The sequence below is a fragment of the Corvus hawaiiensis genome, chromosome 13, assembly GCF_020740725.1.
Source record: "Corvus hawaiiensis isolate bCorHaw1 chromosome 13, bCorHaw1.pri.cur, whole genome shotgun sequence".
NCBI classification, from domain to species: Eukaryota; Metazoa; Chordata; class Aves; order Passeriformes; family Corvidae; genus Corvus; species Corvus hawaiiensis.
The window spans coordinates 3,420,421-3,441,148 of NC_063225.1; the positions used below are offsets into that span (position 1 = coordinate 3,420,421).

Consider the following 20,728-nt stretch of genomic DNA (forward strand, 5'->3'; position numbering starts at 1 on the left):
GAATATCTGATGATAAAATAACATCATTACAAGTCTTGTATTCTCATTTTCACATTATACATTTTTTTATAGGCACATATGTATATACAGTGGCTATTTGCATAACCAGTTCTATATTCCAAAACAGCCCTTCTGAATTAAGAGAGATTCTGGAGAGATCTGTTTGTTGCTGAATTTGAGTTAGTATTTATTTCTTCAGTGCAACTGCAGATACTCTCTGCAGTGCAAAGTCCATTAATTCTCCATGGCTCTTGGAAAAAGTCAAGATGATGGCAATATGAGTCCAGCTTTGCTGATGTACTTAAAAAAAAATACAGTAGCAATCCATGTCCATAGGGTCAATCCAAGGTCATTTTGGAAAGAAGTGCAAGACGGCACCACAGCAGCAGCTTTACTGTCTTTTAAGGACACATCAGAAAAAACATACACAAGTTGTTCATAACAAGTAAGAATTTTCCAGTTCAAAAAATGAATTTTACTACATGAGAAACAAAGGGGTGAAAACACAAAGTAATTAATCACAAGGTACTATTAAAAACAACCTTTTCAATATACAGGGTACTTATTCCACTTGACATTTTGTTTAGAGGAAAAGCTAAATTACAATCTACCAATAAATGCAGAAAAAAAAATTGTTTTTCTGGTAGCCCTCAAACAAATTAGTTTTGTTTTTACACATTGATGTAATTTCACAGAATTTTTAAACTGCTGCCAATAGTGAGCTGAAGTCCACTGACACACCAACACATTCCAGATTATCATGTAAAACTAAGTATAAAATATTATTTCTGGTATCTGTCCATCTTCTATTGATGTACCATTGTTGTTACCTGGTGAACTATAAAAGACAAAGCATGTTTTGCTAGCAGTAGGAGATTCATGGATCACTTTCTTCAAACCTTTTGTTCCATAGTGGGAATCAGGACCCTGAAAAACATCACAAGAGATTAGCAACAGAATGGAAGTGGGCAAGACCTAAAAATTGCTGATGTTCAAGCACTACTGACTCAGGCTATTTTAGTAGTATAAAATTTCTGTACCCACATCACATAAATTATGTACAAAATCGCAGACAACAGGAGCAAGGGCCCTGTGTCTAAATAACAAAAAATATATTTCTGTGACAGCAGACTTAAACCAGTTGATTTTATCCAACTACTAATGAATACTTTCTAGTATTTCTCCTTATCACAGAGGTTGTCTATATTCTCACTTAGTTCCCTGCCTCAGCTGCTTTTAATGTGCAATTTTTTTTCCAACCCACTCAACTCTGGTTTCTGTATTGGTAATTATATTTAGAAGAATATTAAAAAATTTTGGAGAGATAAATTTGTCCACAACACTAAGGGGAGACTTTCTGAGAACAAGTAATTCTTGCCTATTATTTCAGCACTAGTATATAAAAAGTGATGAAAAAACAGCTGTTTTCTTGACTTTAGCTAGTGGTTAGAATATCCTTGATAAAAGAAATCAAACTTAAATTTTGATAGAGAGCTGCCAGATTACATAATCTAGATAGTGCTTTTTTCCTCACACAGAACCAGCTATTAGAACTCATTCTAACTCCTACATCAAGCAAAAAAAGTGGGAAGGCACAAAGGATCCAATTATGAATTCCATGCTGTGGCCCAGAAGAGATGTAACAGTCTTACAAGTTACAGTGGAGTTTTTACTACATCCTTCTTTAGCCCTAAACTTAAAACAAATTCAAGATCTAGAAGACACTTTCCCATCAGAAGACTGATAAAAGAACAAGTCTTGCATCAAAGTTAACACTTTCTTCTGTACTGTTAGACATTCTTACTTTCAGCGTTGCACAAGCTGTGTAGCACACCGTGGGCAGAATCTCTATGGGCTCTTTGAACATAACTCTGAAGGTACTGGCTGTTCCATCACAGCTAAATCCAGTGTCGTTCTGTCCTAGCGTCTGATTCTTCTCATAATCAATTATCTGGACAAAAGCATGAAAAGTGTATTTTTATGTTGACAAGCGTGAGAAAGGTTCTGATTGTATGCACATGAGAAGATTACAAGCAAACACTTGCCTACCCCACCCTGCCTAACTGCAAGGACAGAGCAGTCTCAGCTGGAAAGAAGCTGTGATTTCCTGATACCACTGGAGCTGACGCAGCAGGTCGGAACGATGGCTCGCGAGTTTTACAAGGGCTGTGGGCACTGCTCCAGCCAGGTTAAAGTCCGTGCTTGGGAGATGAAGAATAGCTTCCAGACCTTCAGCTTCTGACCTTCATATACAACATCTGATCCTGTGCTTAGATTTGCTGATCTCTGTACACCTACACAGCCCACATGAGGGAAGCTCGTTCGCTGGCTGTGGCTAGTTTAGAAAACAAGTTTTTACAGAGCATGTAGGCAGTCAATGACACCTTCATAAAAGAAAACATGAACTTGTGATGTTACATTTTATACAATTTATTTTTTTATCTTGACTCAATATAAAAATTACACTCAGAATACACCATATTTATTTTGCCCTCAATTTCAGTGGCAAATAGGAATCACTAGTTCAAATGTAGTCATAACAGATACCTCCCTTCCCATTTTGGATTGCAATCCTGATCCATGCTGCCCAGTACCTCTTGCAGAAGTTGGATATCAGAGCTTTAGAGTAGAGCACTTCTCATGATTACTGCACTAAGAAGAATCCTATCAGCTTGAATAGGTTATTATTAAATTGCCATATAATTTTTAGTATTACACAAATGAGATGAAGCTCTATTCTAGGCAAAATGTACTTTAATTTTTTCCCCAGCCACAATCAATAGAAATATTAACAATTATAATGCTGAAGTCCTAAGCCCTTTTCACATAAAAGATGTATTTGCAGGATACATTATCACTACTTTATGACTAGTTTTAAATGTTTAACTCTCTGAAGCTCTGCTAGTACTGATGCAGAGCCAAGAAGAAAGCTAGAGGCACAAGACTTAAATGACTGTCTGAGAAGACTGTGACAAAGTTTCAGATTCATCAGTTATTAAGGGTACCTCCAGGATAAAGAAAAACTATATAAGATGGACAGCCTTAATATGAACCATAAAGGTTTATTTAGTCTTTCAGTTTGAATCAGGAAGATCTTTTTCAAGTGAATCTTCTGATCATTCCCACTTAATATGCATTGGTTTTCTCTGAAAATATCTCAATTCTTTTCAGATTAAATAAATCCAGCAAATATCCTGAGGGAATACACCGAATGCTTGTATCTGCTAACAGGAATTCAGCTGAGAGGTTCAAAAAAGGGTTTATGTGAAATAAAAATCCCCAGGTATGTTTAGTATAGCTGCTAGGTTCCTGAGATCAACTCTTTTTGTTCTAAAGATCCTGTCTAGTGCACTATGCTACTCATTTACAGGGATGTATAGTTTGACAAAACCAAACTGAAGGTACTTCAAATAGAAGAATTTGCAAGTGAGCTTTTAAAATGAGGAATGTGGAAAAGCCAAATTCCTTCAAAACCTCATTCCAGATACATTCCATTTGGAACATCATTAAGAGGAAAGGCACAACACTTTTTCCTTAAGAGACAGAAATCCTTATCCTTAAGTACAGAGTAGTCAGATAATAATAATCATCAAATAGGAAGCAGAAGACAAATTGTCATTTAAACAGAATGTCCACTAAGGAACTGAAACAGCAATTCCAGCACATGCTAGAAGTCTAGAAAGATAGGGACAAAAGAATTTCTGCCCCTATATGAACTCACAGACTATTTATTTCACAAAATTTCTCATGCACCTAATAAATCAATGTGGCATGATAGTACCAGGTTATGAAATACACAGCACAGGGTAAAACTGTGCCAGTCATGGAATGCTAATATTTGTTATAAAGCTTAGAATCAAAACAAAACCAATCTCTACAAGAAAAACAATTCAAATTGACTGAAATTCCACATTTAAAAAGGAAAAAAAATAGAGTGCTGGATCAATACTAGTAGAAGACAATCCTGACCACAACATGCTAAGGGATCTAATAGGCTACAGGAGCAGGAAATACAATTTTAGTGGTGTCTTCGGTTACCCGCTGGGACCGGGCAAGGGTCACATCAGGACACGAAGCAGGGGGACATTTTTAGATGCTATCACTGGCCACTTTGTGAGCCTGCTAACCAATTGCTCAGTAGGAAGAAACACATTCCTTGATTTGGTACTGAGTGATGAGTAGGATCAGATTCAAAATTTCATAATGGAAACACTATGTAACAGTGTCCATAATATACTTAGAGTCAACACTCCCACATGAACAACAAAAGCAAATCCCCCACAGCTTTGCTAAATTTCAAAGAGAGGAATATGAGGAAGCTTGTTCAAAAGAAACTAAAAGGAACAATTAGGAAAATCAAATCCTTTTAAGAAGCATGCAGGCTACTGAAGGACATAACATACCCAAGTACAGTATCAATACATATCTCCTATTAGGAAAAGCTTGAGAAAAGCTGGATGTTGGAAAACACCTACACTGAAAATGATTGAAGGACAGGAGAATACAGGAGAAAGGGAGCAGAGTTTCACAGTGTTCTTCCTTTTGCCTAGTCACCCACTTATTCCCACTTGTGACAAAACACAGCTTAGACTCCTGACCTATTGATTGCTCCCTCCCAAATATAGACCAAACCTTTTGCAAGTGCTACAAGTGTAGTTCCTGTACAAGCCTATTTAAACATAATACACTGTACCTGTATATTAACTTGATAGTCTGTGGGTCCATGAATAGATCCATATAATCCAAATCCCACTATGGAAATTCTTCTGTTAACTGTGAACCTGGTAAGACACAAGCCAAGAAAGGAATTCAAACAACTGGTGAGTGTGTTACCTTATTTCAAGTAGGAAAAAGACTCCCACTGAAGAGTAGGGAAGCAAACTGAGAATGGCATTGCATTTCTCTTTTAAATAGCATTTTTTATTTAGATTTCAATACTAAGAAAAATACTTTGTCAGCTAGTTAAAAGCTTTGTTAATTCCTCAAGATACTCAGTATTACTAAACAAAACATAACCAGATTCTTTTCAGTATCTCCAAAACAAATACACATAAGACTTGGTATTTCAAAAAGGAATATACAGGTAAGACCCAATCATTCTAGAATGCACCCAATCCTCCTGAACCTCATTCTTTGCTAGTTTGCATTTTATGTGTGTAATAGCCCAAGTTATTAAAAACAAAAGGAAAATATCAAACGTGTGCAACAGAGCCAGCATGTTTGCAACTGTATCTTACATGAAAATGTCAAAGTTGAATAATTTGTTCCCTTTCTTCCCACACATTTCTGTCTCTCCTTCAAATAGTTTCCGAAGTCCTACCTGATCCTGTCACTTGTTCCACTGTAGCCCCAGCGACTCTCCACCTGCTGGAACCTATTAATGCTGCATTCTTTTCCTCTAAGGCAACACCTTGGTCGGTCAATATAATCTACTTTAGGTTTAGGATTGACAGTAAAGTGCAGAAAGAGATTTACTACTTCCCGATCCGACAAGATTCCAGATTGAGCAGGGCCTGTGAAAAAACAAAACTTCTAAGATGATTTGAAGGATTACCCCAGCTGTTGCATTTAAACCACACATATTCACAGACTGAAGACAACAATAATATTTTCCAATGGCCAGAGCATAATCTGCAGAATGTTTTGCTTTCGTTTGTGCATCACAACTCTTATTAGTACAGTATTAACAACAGAATTGAGTGTTAAGCATCTAAACACAGTTAGACAGCACTGAAAGATGGTCTAACAGTAAGACAAAGAACTCCAAAACTCACCTGCTGCAAACTCTTCGATAGTCATTAATGGAAAACGGATTAAGGAAAGGGCTCTTCCAAGGACTTTTTGTTTGTTCCCAAATGTCACAGGCAGTTGTTGTCTTTGACATTCTGCTTCTGCCCAGCGAACAACAGCTCCAAAGAGCCTACTTTCTCGAATACTGAGAGTGTCCCTTTCTAGAACTGCACATAATGTATCTAAAGAAAAAACAGTTAGCAGCTTTAAATCAGTTTTCATCCAAGGCAGTAACAGTGCTACATTATGTAGCTTAAGATACTGAGCACACACAAAGAACATTCATAATAAGACTATTAGCTTTGTCTTATTGTTACATGTGTGCGTATATATATATATTACACATAATTTAGCTTACATAAAAAGTAATCTCTCAATGACACATAGACTTCAAACTAAAAATTAATTTTCCTGCTATAGACAGGATATGAACTTCTTGATTCCTAAGAGTGTAACTAACCTCTGTAGTGATAGCCAATATCCTGAAGAATCTCCATGGCTAGGGCAACATCAAAACTCGAAGTGACCAAGCAGTGAATGCACACTACTGAAAAACCAAGTTACTCATGCTGACACCATCATACTCTCATCTGGGCAGCCAGCTGCCCATCTGGATCAACTATAGCCACAAGCAGCAGTGGTGCACACAATACCAGTTTAAAGATACATGAAAGTGATCTTAAGCATTGACATATTTGCCATCCACAAAGCCTGAAGGTGAAACACAAGATCTGAGGCAAGGTACATGTTTTACAAAAGCAACTTATCCTGTATTTATCACTCCTGGCCTTCTTTGAATAACAGGTATGCACAAATTATCATGGAATACAAGTCAAAAAAATAAATGGGTTTTTATATTCTGAATTTTGGGTCTTTGGGAATTTTTATCTGCCTTGAATTTAAGTAAAGCATGTTTGCAGTTATAGAAAATAGCATATTAGAAAGTCAAAACAGATTGAGACTTACCAAGACTATAGGTCACTCACAGTCTTGGTACAAATCCCACTGAACATGAGTTAACAATAACTTTACAATTTCTTTAAGCAGTGAAATACCTTCCTTCAGTCTGACTTTTTCCCAGAATCTAGCTGAATTGGAGTAAAACCGTAGACACATATAGTGGCAATGAAATTGAGTAAGCAAATTTACAACTGCTAGCTTTTGATAGAAGATTAAACAGAGAAACTAACAGTTTATATATTCATTTTTTAAAGCAGGTTTCATTAATTGTACCTGATCTGTGCAACTTTGAATAGATAAGTACCATGTGGCAGCAGAACAGTGTGACTCCTGCTGCATGTACAAAGCAGGTGTGGACGCCTCAGGGACGAGGCACAACCCTCAGCAAGTGAAAGCTTTGGCTTCAACGTAAAGTGTGGTGTCACCACAGTGGGAGCCCTGGGACACCACCACTACTCCAACGGGGACACGATGCAGTGGAAGCCAGCTCAGGAGTGAAGCTCAAAGGAAAGCACTGCAGGGGTGGATAACCAAGAAGGGAAGAAGTGCTCGGGACTCTGCATACTCAGATGGGGGAAGGAACTATCCTGTGATTTCATGCTTAGAACATGCAGAGTGACTTACCTATGTCGATATCTGTAAAGCCTTCTGCACTTATGGCATCCATAGTGCTTTTGTCTATTGTGTCAAGACAAAGACTAGCAAGCTGCGGTTCATCAAACAAACGAGCCTGGAAAGATAAAGAAGTGCATCTTAAGCATAAAGCTGACAAACTGCTAACCTTAAAAAGCAAACTTTTTACTCTAGTATAGACATAAATTAAAATAGAATGATTTGTCTAAGTACTCTTTGTGTTTATACCTTGAAGAGCACTTAAAATCTCAAAGGAGTACATAATTAAGGAGAATTTATCATTTCCCTCCAATTACCAATTTTCCTAGTAAATCAAAATTAAGCTTAAATTTACCTACTTGAGTAAGCAGCATAAAGGCATTATCTGCTCGGAGATGCTTTGTTAGGAAATCCACACAATGTGCTTCCAGGGCAGGGACTGCATACTTTTTAGCAGTGTATAAAGTAGTCATGACTGTTTCTGGACCAATCTGAACTTCATCTGAATAAAGAAACCTATAAATAAATACACAAATACAGATCATAAAAACATATCTTTAGCGGGCAGCCAAACACAACAGTCTCTCTGCATTTAGAAAACAGGCCAAAGATTTGCATTGTATACAGTGCAACAGTTGACCTAACTGCATTTTTATAAATAAAGAAGCTAAGTTAAAGGGTTGAAGAAAGAGTATTATGTTAACCTAACGGCATACATTTGTTTTAAACATGTATTACTCCCTCAGACTGATCTGGCTGTACTAGTTATACATAGCTCCCCAACTGTAAACAACAGCTGAGCTGCAGAATTACTTAACCTACAAATGCATGCTCTCAGTTCATCAGGAGAATATCAATGCACAACCCTCTATGGCTGTATTCCTGAAATTCATTTACTGACAGTGCACACTGGCTTCCCCTCCATGAGGGAATAGTGTCAAGGACTTAGATTGTGAGAACATCTTATGTCAAAGTTACCCCTCTGTAATATTCAGAGAGGAAAGGGAGTACATTCTAGCAGATGACCTTGACTCTTCTATTCCTGCCACAGCAAAACACTCTGGCTTGTCTCTACTGCTTGAGGCAAGAGGATTGGTTGAGATTTTAGCATAAGCTGTGAACCAGAAGATAGGAGCCTCCACCAATACCAGGAAAAAACCCCATTTCCTGAGCAGTTGTTATTTGAGACTAGACAAGATCAGATCTATTTTAAGGTTCTGTATGGAAACTATGACTTTTTAAAAATAACTTTTCTTACAAGTGACATTTAAGATAATTTTAGCAAAATTTCATCAGCCTTTCAGATAACAATCAAGAATAGTCTGTGATTTACAAAAATACATTTGTCCCCAACACATAAGTAATTAAACATAATAAACCAAGGCACACTAGCAAATGCAAGAATTCCACAATGAAAACTAAGCCTTTCCTTTATATTTCTTAATATTTGTTCTTCAGAACATCCTGGAAATGAATGACACACGGAGACAGAAGGTGTGTTTAGAAGGGTTTTTAAATGTAGCAATAAGCAATTTGTATCCAACAAGAGAAACTTGTGAAATTAACAGACTTGTTAAACCTCCTTGCAACATAGAGAAATCAAAGTAATACAAACCTAAAGTTTCAACGGAAGTTCTTCACCGTTTACATTTCTTATATTCCAAGGAAATTCTAATTGTCGGTAGTTGCTAACACACACTAAACATGGTGTTCAACATTAAATTTGCTGCCACAATACAGGTACATATTTACCATTACAAGACCCCACTCAAACAGCCAGCTTGCACATCACTTCGGAGATGTGAATGATGCTCTAGATTAATTTTTTAAACGGGATTTAAATTGAACAGCACCTAGGAAGAATTAATTTAATTAAATGCTAACTTTTTTCCTACGTAAAAGTTTCATACAGCTCAATTAGAACTGATTTATGAAAGCTATGAACTATTATTGTCTGTTGATGAAAACGATGGGCTGACTTGCTAGTCACAACTGCTGACAAATTTACTTTTAAGAAACTAATATTTCATAGGTACAACTTTTGCATACTAAATTGACAACTTCTTCATTAAAGCACTAGAACGGTGCATTTATATTTTGGTTCTAAGATTTAAAATAATCAGTTTAATATGCCATAACTTTCATTGCATGACTTTATAGGAGCTTAGAGTCCAAATCATCTAAGTTGATTAACAGGCTGTAAAAAAAGCAATACTGCCATGCAAACTACAGTCTACATTTTACCTAATCAAAAAAAAAAAAAAAAAAAAAGAAAATTCCAAGTTGGTTTTGGAACATGATTTTGATTTTATTCCTTAAGTGAATCCAATCTGAAGCCAATGAAGTGACACACCAGAGGAGCTCATCTGGCTTGTGTTTCACTTTCTGTTCTACCTTCTAAAGAAACAGGGTGCAGTTCTAGGTGTGTCTTCCCTCTAAAAAAACCCTGCTCGTATGTGCCAAGAGCTGTGTCTCTGTTAACTCTGCCCTCTGTGGCACGCCTGAACTAGCACAGCTTTATGTTTACACCACTGTTCCTCCTCCACTTAACTCAGTGGCACCGAAGATCACTTATCCTTATTCCCTCCTCTCTTTCCCTTTGAGACACAAACAACTTAATCTTACTGGCATGCAGGATGAGGGAATGGGAAGCTGGGGGGTGTATCTGCATACTGGAAGAACATTTTTAACGACCAGAACAAACAATTTTTCCAAGTGACCATTCAATCATTCAGTCTACGTAAGCCTCTCATACATTTTATGCTCCTTTTCTTTACTCTCAGGTTAGCACTTCCTTCTCCCCTGTTTGAGCATCCTCTCAGTAGCTGAAATGTTTTCACCATTATAAAAGTACACAGGAATGTTTTTTTCCTGTTAGTCATGATTACCCCTCTACTTACTGCTTGCCAACAGTCTCTGCAAAGATTTTTTAGAAGACAGACTGCTAATTTGTGCCATGTCATCACTTTCCTTTATCCTATGATCAAAGGACAAGCTAGCTTACTGTAAAATACGAATGAAAAATTAAAAAAAATCTTATTAAAACCAACAAAAAGAAACCCTAAAGCAGAACCCTACTGAGACAACTTGAATTTTTTTGATCATTGCTATTCAATTTGCAGTTAGAAACAGGAAAAAAAAAAGTTGTTTCACTGGGAAACAGATCCCAACTTTGTGACTTTGATATTATTTCAGCTCTTAAGGATTTATCTGTCAAACTACTTCTTTTTTTCATCAAAAAATCTTTGACTTTAATTTACAAGTAGCCTTTGTCAGTAGATCTTTATGAAACACATAAACTATAGACATGACTTGACAAACCACATGAGTAAATAAAATGGAAATGAGCTGAGGAACATTAATTAGAAAATTATCCTTTTAAAGTTTTGCATTACTTAAACATTTCCATGACCTGATGTTCATTTGCTACGTGTAGTCAAAGATGCTGACTTAATTTCTAGCCAATATACCTCAGACTGCTATTTGCAAACACTAAAGAAATGTCCTCTGAAGGGTAACTATCATTATGTGACCAATTTACTAATGATAGATAAAAGAGGCCAACAGTACAAGGTATCATTCCTGCCTCTTTCAGTCAACACCAGGAAAAGACCCCATGTTGTTTCCAGCATGGAAAAAGTCCAGTACTGGCATGTATTAAAGAAGTTCTCCTTAGATATGTTTTTAACAAGGTATTGCAAAGTATATTAATTTCAATATAAGCTGAGAGAAATATACATAACATGGAAAAATGTCCTAAAAAGCTGGCACAGACAGCAAACCTGAGATGTTTCAGCAGTCCACCAGTGTGGTGATACTCAGACAAGATACAAGCATAATCAGTTTACTGATGCAAGCCATTACGTACTGGCAGCTCTACCAACACAAGATGGCTTTTGTTTGCTTCTAACAACACCTCTTCATTCACTTCTACAGTTTTGAAATACCATGCTTCTTATCTTTACTTAGAAATCTCTTAGAAATCTCTGTTTCTGTGTTTCTATTTTTACCCAAACTTCTCTGATTGTAGCCACTTTTCACTGTGCAGCGTTTTCCCACATATATAGACACAAACATGTACATGTGCACTGTCATTTACTTTTAACCTTTGAAACCAATCTGCTCTCGTTCCCCTGCACAAACTCTCCACCTTTGCTAAAAATCCACTCACTATTTGGTAAAAATCCACGAAGAACAGCTCCTTTGCTAATAGCAACAGAGAGACATTGCTGCTGCATGGGGGTTTGTCGGGTTTTGTGCACATCACTTGCTTCAGCTCCTGTGTCCATGATTACCGAAGGCCCAGGTGACTCTTAATTGTTCCTGTCTGTTAGGCCTCAGCAAAAGAAGAAAGTTTGCCAAGACTTTGGAGTTTTTCCTATTACAAAAAACTTTGAGTCGCTACATACTTATTTCCAGGCAATAATATTACTTGTTTCCCAAATGTCATAACAGAGAACTGTTTTATGTACTTTTTAGTTCTGCCTAGCAGAGTGGTTTCTTTGATAATAAGGTTATGCAGTTTAGTTGTGTTACCACACCACAGCCTGAGGCACAAATAAACTATTAGTAACTGTTTTTATGAACACCATAAATTTTATTTGCCACTACACTGAGTAAAGAGAAATGGTAGGTGAACTCATCAGTTTCGTGAGCATGCGAACTAGCAGATCCTATTCAGCCCAAATTAGAAATCACTAACACACTTTATATCATTTTTGCAATCACTGCACTCCCAGTCTCACACTCAGATGGTCTGGGAGTAGAAATCAGCTGGTTACTGCCTTCTGCTGCACGTTCCCTCTCTGCCCAAGTATGACTACAAGGGGTGTTATTATGGCAAAAACATGTAACAACTTATTACCATCCCTGACAAAGAAAAGTGAACAGGAAGATGACTCCGACTTCAAAGTAAGTATCAAATTTCAAGGTAAGTATCAAATGAAACTAAAAGCTTGGTACAACAGCCTCTGTCCCTTCTTAGTTACTATTAGAAGATGGCTGGATAGTTGCAACACCAAGGGGACGCACTAATTCTCATCATTTTACTTAAACAAACCAAAACATTGAATCCAAGAGCCCAACCAGACACCCACCGAGTGCTTCCCTAAACGGACAGTCAGCTGCCATGGAATTAGGGCACTTCTCTTGGGAGAACAGTGCAGGCTAAAGAGCAAGAAGGGACCAAAACACGTTGGCGGGTGACCTGGCGTGGAGCCCACAGGGTATTTCCGCGCCTTCCCTGCATCTCCCTCCGGGGACGGGCATTAGGGAAAGGCCGGGCTCCGTGGGGACAGGAGCCGGGAGGGGCCGCGGAGCGAGGAAAAGGCACCGGCGGCCAAGCGGGGCCCCGGCGCGGAGCCCCCTCCGTGCGCGGCCGCCCCCGCCCCGCGCTGACCTGAGGAGCGCCAGGAAGGCGGCGGGCTCCACGTCGGGCAGCTCGATCTCGGCCGAGGTGGTGGCCATGCCGCCGTTGAACATCGCGTCGAACACGGCGCTGCCGGCCGCCAGCACGAACCGGTGGGCGGGGATGCGCTGCTGCCCGGGCCCGGGGGGAGCCGCCCCGCCAGCGCCGCCGCCGCCGCGGGCGCTGCCCTTGCCCACCACGAAGTGCACGTCGCTGAGGAGCTCGTTGGAGAAGAGGAAGGCGAAGCGCTCCCGCAGCGAGCCCTTGGTGGCCTGCCAGTTGTACAGCGGCTCCCGCTGCAGCACCGCGCCGGCCTCGGCGGCGGCGACACCCGCGGCGGTGGCGGGCGGCGTCTCCGCGGGCGCCCCCGGGCCGCCCCCCGCGGCCGCCATCGCCCTCGGGGCCGCGCCGGGCCGGGCCGCGCCGGGCGCTCCCTCAGAACCGCCCGACGTCACCGCGCCGCCCCGCCCGCCGGCCCCGCGCACGCGCCGCTGCCCCCGCAGGCCGGGCCGGAGCCGCCTGGCCCGAGCCGGGATGTGCCCCGGGATGTGCCCCGGGATATGACCCTGGACGTGCTCCGGGATGTGCCCCGGGACTGTGTCACTCGCCAGGCCCGTCAAGGCGCCTGGGACCGCCCTCGCGGACGGAATGCGCTTCCAGGGCCGCGGAGAAGGAACAAGCGGACGCGCAGGGCACAGAGCGCCGCGGCAGGCGCGGAGCTGATAACGCTGCCCGTGGGAGAGAATAAATGGCAGTGATTGTGTTTGGGCACGTGAAACGCAAATTCGTTTTCATAGCGCCTGTTTTCGCTGTGTTAACAGGGAGAACAAGGGCTGGTGGCCTATTTTAACTCTTTCTGAAGTAACGTTGAAACATCGGCGGCTTTTGGCACACACGCCTTAGAGTCCTTGTGCACGTACAGTGTGTCTCGACATTCCGTGTTTTAATTTCTGAGGAGAAAGGTCGAAGCAGAAGAGGCCGCGGCGGCGGTGGCAGAGCGGCAGTGCGGGCTTGTGCCCCAGCAGCGCTCACACATTCACCGCCCTTGGAGCAGGGCCGTAGGGAGGGGAATGAACCTTCACGGGTTGTGCGCTGTCATGCTGGCTTTTAGGAAAGAAAGGAGAGAGGAATAAGGAGTGTTGGCGTCTTCCCAGCCCTGTCAAACCGCTGCTGGTGCAGAACTGAGGCAGTTCCTTTTGCCATCTGCTGGGGCTGTGCTGTAATCACAGCGGCGATTTCCACGGTGGCGCTGGGAGCTGTTTGTCATAGCTCCCGACCTGTCAGCATTTATGGAAACGTGTGGCTAAAAGAGGAATAGAACATGTCACCGCTCTGCATTCAGGTTTATAATTAGGACAAAACTGAGACCAAGCAAATGTGGTCCGTTTCGCAGAACAAGTTTTTGAGAACCTTAAGCAAGATGGAAGCAATTTCAGCAGGGTAAACTATAGTGGGAAAGGGCACCAGAAGATATAGTGTACCAACCAGAAAGCAGCAGCTAGCTTTGCACAGAGGCTATATTTAAAAATATAATCATACTGCTGACTTAGAAGAATGAAGGTATCATCTCTGCACTTTTCTTGTCCCAAGGTGGGCAAAGAAGGGAAAGAAGGAGAGCCCCACGTTGCCTTGATAGCTTAGGGACAGAGATGTGAAACACTGACACCATTGGCACAAATGGATAATTTCCATTGAAATGGACCTTTTTTTTCAGTGATGGGATGACCTGGATATTAATGAGCGCTTCTGTCTTTTTGCTTTTATCGTTCTGTGCTCACTCACAGGTTAATCTGTCAGCTGAGAGCCAACAGCCATGACTGCTCTGCTTAGAGAGAACCTTGTTTGCAAAAAGTGTCAGTAACACTCTGGAGGAAGTTAACAAAGACGGAAGAGGGCTAAGGAAAAAGGGAAAGGTACACCAGAGATCTAAAAGGAGGTCGGCTGGGGCAGACAAAGTGTGCAAGACAGCTTCAGGGATGAGAAATCAGTCATAAGAAGGCAAAGCTATGTAACATAGGAAAAAAATGGAAAGACCTGTGTGATGGCCTGAGAAAGAAAACGGAGAGAGAAAATGAGGGGAAAAAAACAGAAATAAAAATAAAATGAAAGAAAACAAAAGTCTAAAAAAACCCAAACAAACAAAAAACCAAAAAAGGAAAGGAGACAAAGAAAAGGAGAAATGTGATCAGGATGTCCATCTGATCTCTTCAGCTAAATGCCAAATGCACTAATTTAAACAGTTTTGAAAGTGAGAACTAAGAAAATATTAAGTAAAATATTTCCTTTTGACACTGGGCTTTTATTCCTGTAGACAATGAGCCTCAGACATTTGTTTCACCTTGTAATCTTTGTGCTAGCTTCCTTGGAAAAAAAAAAAACCAGCCAGCTTTTCTTTGGCATTCTCAGTGGGTGGATCACAGCCATTTTTAAATGTGATGTCATGGGATTGTATTTGCCAGTCCAGATCAGAAATAATACACAATGCTTTTCCCTAAAGGGCTACACATGAATGTCACTAAAATGCCATCCCATTATTTGCTTTCTTAGTGTGTTCAGGTTTTGTCTAGGAAATATAGCAGAAATTAGTATAGGAAAAAGATATTTGCATAAGCAATTCCAGAAAAAAGTTTTTTGTTTGATCTCATGTATCAAAATAGTTACAAATCAAGGGCTGCAAACAAAAGTTCAACAGTATTATATTATATAGCTGTGAAGGTTGTCCTGATCTCTAGCCAGCAAAACAGAAGGTCAGGGAGTGTCTACACTTTTGAGCAGCTAATTTTTGAGGTCTACATAATAGCCTGAGCAAGCCCATGCTGACCTGGTGCCTTTTTTCTGAGGAAATTGTGAAGGAAGTACTCTCTGAGTCTTGAGGTTCCTTTACCTGTCAGCAGGGACAGAGAGCACAAAGTGTGTTTACACGTACCGAAGAAGAACCAGAGAATGCCGTGATCAAACTGCAGGGATTTCTGAGATACCTGTGATGCCAGGGATGTCCCAGAGACACAGGAATGCCTGCCCTGTGGCCCTGGCCTTCCCTGCCCCTGAAACGGGGCCAGTTCTCAGAGAGCAATCAAAAAGGTTTAGGTTACTAAGAGTATTGTTTTCAATCATTTGTTGCTGAAATGATTTAAATTCTCCTCCCTTTCCTTCTTTTCCCCACATGAACTCAGCTTTGTGTATGCTCCAAGGAGCTGTTTGTTGTTATGATCAGAGTTTTTGAGCTGGCACATATTTTCACAGTGATTAGCAATTGTTCTCATAAGCAGTTAGCACCCTTTCTCTGCTTCAGGAGGGAAGAGAATAATTCAGAGTAAATCACAGATTTGTTTCTGATTAAGCTTCCTGGCTGGGGCCATTTGATGACACATTTTCCTTTCCATGCTCAATTAGACTCTTAAAATCCCCTACCTCTGATCCATGCCTCTGCTGTGAATGACAGACATGCATATTACTGTTCCCATCACTGAATTACCAGTAGCATTACCGTTGCTCAAATGTGTAATTTTGAATAATGATGGTTAATAACAACCACAAAAACAATGTTATCTCCTTGGGCTTTTTCTTGTGGTTGTTATGGTTATCTTCTCTCTGGCTTGCATTAGCCTGTACTGTTGAGATGTGGGGTCTGAAGATAACAGGTCTTTTTTTTGGAGCACAGGATCCACCCAGGCACAGAAAACAGTCTTACATCTGAAGAATGCTAAGGGCAGGGATTAAGAATAAGATTATTCTTATGTCTTGTAAAATGCCTATATAATGTTGATTTTTAAAAAGCCATAATAAGAGCAACTGGTATTTTTTTCTCTGCTATGAATTCACCTGTATTCTAAATGTGACCATGATAAATATGCAACTTTCTCAGAATTTTAAAAATTCATAATTCTTTGCCCTATCATTTCTACAAGTAATTCTTGTGTCTGAGCATTTTATTGCACATTTTCAGCTGTGCTGGCTAGCTGTCCTGGAGTATTAAGGTAATTATGTGTCTTGTGCACTGTATTATATTAATACTTTTCTCATTTTTAGTGATAATACTAATGATTTCTACTTTAATTTCTATTACTGTATAGTAATTATTACTTACAGTACGCTGTTGCCATAAACATTCCTACTAATCAAAGCATTTCTGTGAAAATTTTCACAGAAAATTGTGGCTTAGAGATGTGTTCAACTGATACAGATATGACATGGAAGTTTTTGAAGACTCCAGTTGTGGAAGTAGCTCTTTCATTTCTCATTTGACACATTTATGTATTTCAAGAACATACAGCAAGGGGCAACAGCAACATTCATCACATCTTTTCTCTGAAAGTAATTACAAGACAAAACCAATTATTTAAGCCACAGAAGATTCTACTCACCACATACCTATTTTACATATAATTTCAAATGCTGACATGGCTGGTTCTATGAAAAATCCTGTATTTGACATATATTTTAAAGCATTAAAAATATTCTGCTACTCCATTGCTGGAGAAGCAAAGGAGAGGAAATTATTTTATTAGTTATTACCATCATGTCTTTATGACTGACCAGTCACTATTTTGTGAAGCTATTTACCTTTCGATCCCTGCTAAATGTGCTGAGGCACAGCAGTGTTCCAGAGAGAATCCTTATTTCCTGCACTTCTACCAGGCTATTTAACTAGCTGCTTAATTTCCACATAATTAACAAGATTCTTACTGAGAAATGACACTTGCCTTTACAGTTCAAGACAAATAGTACAATTGACACGCTCCCTTTTAATATAATGCCTATTAATTTTCCTCTGGCATGTCTTTTTTTCCTCTTAAGATCATTGTTTGGTGAATAGAGAGGTTGTAGCACAAAACTCAGCTCTGTTTTTAAGGTACTGATACTCAATTTTGTAAGTGAAATGGTCACAAATCACTAATTCCTCCTTGGATTCTTCTTTGATGCTGTGATTGCTGCTGGTGAATCCCCCCAAATCCTCAGCAGATCATGAGCACATGGCCTCCTGACCCCCAGTTTCTACCATGTGAGCTCTGATGCACCATGCAGCCTGAGATTTACAATACAGCATCACTTATCACCTGTTACACCCTCAGCTAACAAGAAATTCAGAAACAGAAGAGGTTGGCTTTAAAGCTGTTAAAAGATTGCAGTTATGTGTGCTCTAAGTTGCTCTCTCAGCAAATTAACACATTAACAAAAAACCCAAACGTGAAGCTTTTAATTAATCTCTTAATTCATCTCTAAATCCACCATATTTATCTGGACTATTGGTTACTGACTCCTCTTGCCTTAAAATCTCACTTGTATGTACAAGAAAGTAGACCCTCCAAAATGTATCAGCTTAGTTCCATAAAAATTGAATGACACAAGTTGTTTTGTACCAGGATGGCATTTTGTAGCTGGCATCATAATGCAATGAAAGCTTGCTGCTTGGCAGAGCCCTGTGTGAACACATGAGCTTCCAAGAGATATAAATAGTGTCTCTTAATCCTTGCATTGATCTTCATGAGCTTGCTTAAGATTCAGCTACCTATGTTTGTTTAGATTACTGTGATTTTGATTTAAAATTAAGACTATTAAAATTAAAATTATGTCTTAATGTAATGTTAAACCCTACAAGTAGTCATGATGCAATGGGCAGTTATCAAAGATAAGAGGTGTTTCTAAGGCTAAAAGTAGACACAAAGACCTAATGGCCAGTTAATCGCCTAGTTTGTAGCTGACCATTAATAAATACATATTTTTACATTCTCCACATTCTTTTGCTGGCACACTTACAAATGTCTTCTCAGTCCTGACATCAGAACTGATCTGCCACCGTTTAGTACAGAGATTGGAGAGAAACAACTTCTATATTATAAGAACTGATTAATGTTCTAATTGAGAAGCCAATAAACAAAAAAGCCCAAGCATATTGCTCATGAGTTGAGCACTGCCAGCACACAAGTGGAACTGGCTTCTTGCTGTGGTCAGGATTCCCAATGAGGAATCTGACATGTGGCATAAGGCTGCTACTTGTGATGTGACAGAGTTGGGTTGCCTATTTTAAAATGACTATTTAGACAGAAATGTTGTAGCTTCTGACATGAGAATGTTGCAGCGTGGTCAAGGATCACCAGTTTTGGCACTGTGCTGCTGAAAGTACTATCTTTCAGATGAAACATAAGTTGAGAACTCTAGGAATCTCTTGTTGTCAATCAATATGATCCTTTGACAATTTCTGCATGGGAAGGGGTCCCAATTTTCACGTTTTCATTACTCCATTTTGCTGTCCTAAGCTTCACTGCGGTTTGTGTAGCCTATATGTATTTTTCAATCTTATTCTGACATCTAATATTGCAAAATAGTTAAATAGCTGTTTGAGTTCCTACAAGTCAGGGCATTCACATGTCTCATGATGATGTTACATTTATAAAATTCAGGAGGGAAAAAAAAAGAAAAAAAAGATTTTGCAACACCAAGAAATTAATATAATTGAGTATGTGACAGGGAGCTGGGAGGTTACACTTATTCTGGTGACAGCAGCTTATCAACAATGCTTTCATATAACACTTTAATTAGTAATTATGTTGTTAAAGACACCCTATCCCTACCTTCATTTTTATATCACTGTTCTGGTACATGTGAATAGAGGGTGGTGTTACAAGCAGTTGAAGTTGAAGTTCTTCTTTCCCCTTCCTCCCCCACAAGAACACTTAGAGTTGTCAAAAAATGCATGTGTTAGTTTTTGAGGACTCCTGGTTTTTAAGTGAGGGTGTTGTTTGATCAGTGAGATTGTTTGCTCTTTGACTTAATTTCTGACTTAAGCCTAATTTTGAACTATTTGCCTTTGGGGAAGTTGATCAGTGATTTTGGACTGCCAACTGAGCAAGTTTTCCTTTTTCTGTAGAATTGGTTTCAACTGTAAAAATAAAGTCAACCAGAATGCTGGTGGTTTTATTTTCTTCCTAAAGCCTGAAATAGAAGCCAGGATATTTTGGCACAGAGCAGGAAGGCCAGAGTTAGAAGGAACTGTAGCTAGAAAAAAGAAGGTTTCTGATATGGAAAGTGTGGTATACCAGAATCCACATGTTCAACACTATCATGGGTGGACTTGGGGGCCTCCTCTGTCAGGACATGGAAAGGAAAGATGGAGCTGGAAGGCTCACTAATGTTTCTTTCATAGGGTGAGAGATTAAAATGAAAGAGGAAAACATGCCCTTTTGAACAAACACTTCAAACATTCTATTTCAGGGGTCGCTTCTGCTACCAGATGCTCATAATTACTTTTCTAATCAAAGGTGGATAGATCTCAACACAATAGACTCAAATAATGCACCTGTAGGGTTGAGTTGCTATGTGATTACCATAGGATGTGCCTTGACATTTTCTCCTCAGAAGTTTTAATAGGACTTGAGGAACAAGCTGGATGCAAATCAGAGCTGGAATATGCTGGCAGAGTGGTAAGGAAGAAGTTTCCCATATAGCGTTTGACTTCAGAGACACAGGAGCTGAAGCGAAGCTTGAGCCATGAATCCCGAGACTGCACTGTGGCAGCTGCATACAAATAAGCAGCCTATACATTTGAAAGCTTGAGAAGTAAACTGGCTGTGCATTGAAAGGTAGGCATTTGGAGGTGGTAAATTTAGCCCTGACTCATCCAATGGCAATTTTGACACTTGGGTGGACTAAATTACTTTTAGGAGTTGCATCATGTTTTTACCAGATAGTTTGATTGAGCATGGTTTAACCCATTTGTATAGCTATGGCCAGATTCTAGATCTTTCTCACTTGAAATAACTATGCAAGGATTTGTTTGTGTGTAATACACAGGACATAGATACATTCTGTGAGAGATGTTATATCAATTAGTCTGTTGCTTAAACTGACCAAATTTACTGTAACGGACTTCGAAGACCCTTTATTGCTCATAGCTGTTTCTGAGAGCTAGTGACAGTTTCTGCACAGCTTTATCCTTCAAATAAAGAGTTCTTTCCTCTC

At 39.8% G+C, this 20,728-nt stretch overlaps 1 protein-coding gene across 1 annotated transcript; it reads right to left on the reverse strand.

Moving 5' to 3' along the window:
- Nucleotides 1–40: 40 nt before the first annotated feature.
- Nucleotides 41–13,161, reverse strand: BTBD1 (BTB domain containing 1). Its single transcript, XM_048317959.1, has 8 exons — nt 12,761–13,161; nt 7,722–7,878; nt 7,375–7,480; nt 5,775–5,972; nt 5,321–5,513; nt 4,694–4,781; nt 1,805–1,951; nt 41–927 (listed from the first exon to the last, which is right to left on the reverse strand). Exons 1-8 carry the CDS (start codon nt 13,159–13,161, stop codon nt 769–771), a joined length of 1,449 nt encoding a protein of 482 aa, XP_048173916.1. The 3' UTR covers nt 41–768.
- Nucleotides 13,162–20,728: the final 7,567 nt, after the last annotated feature.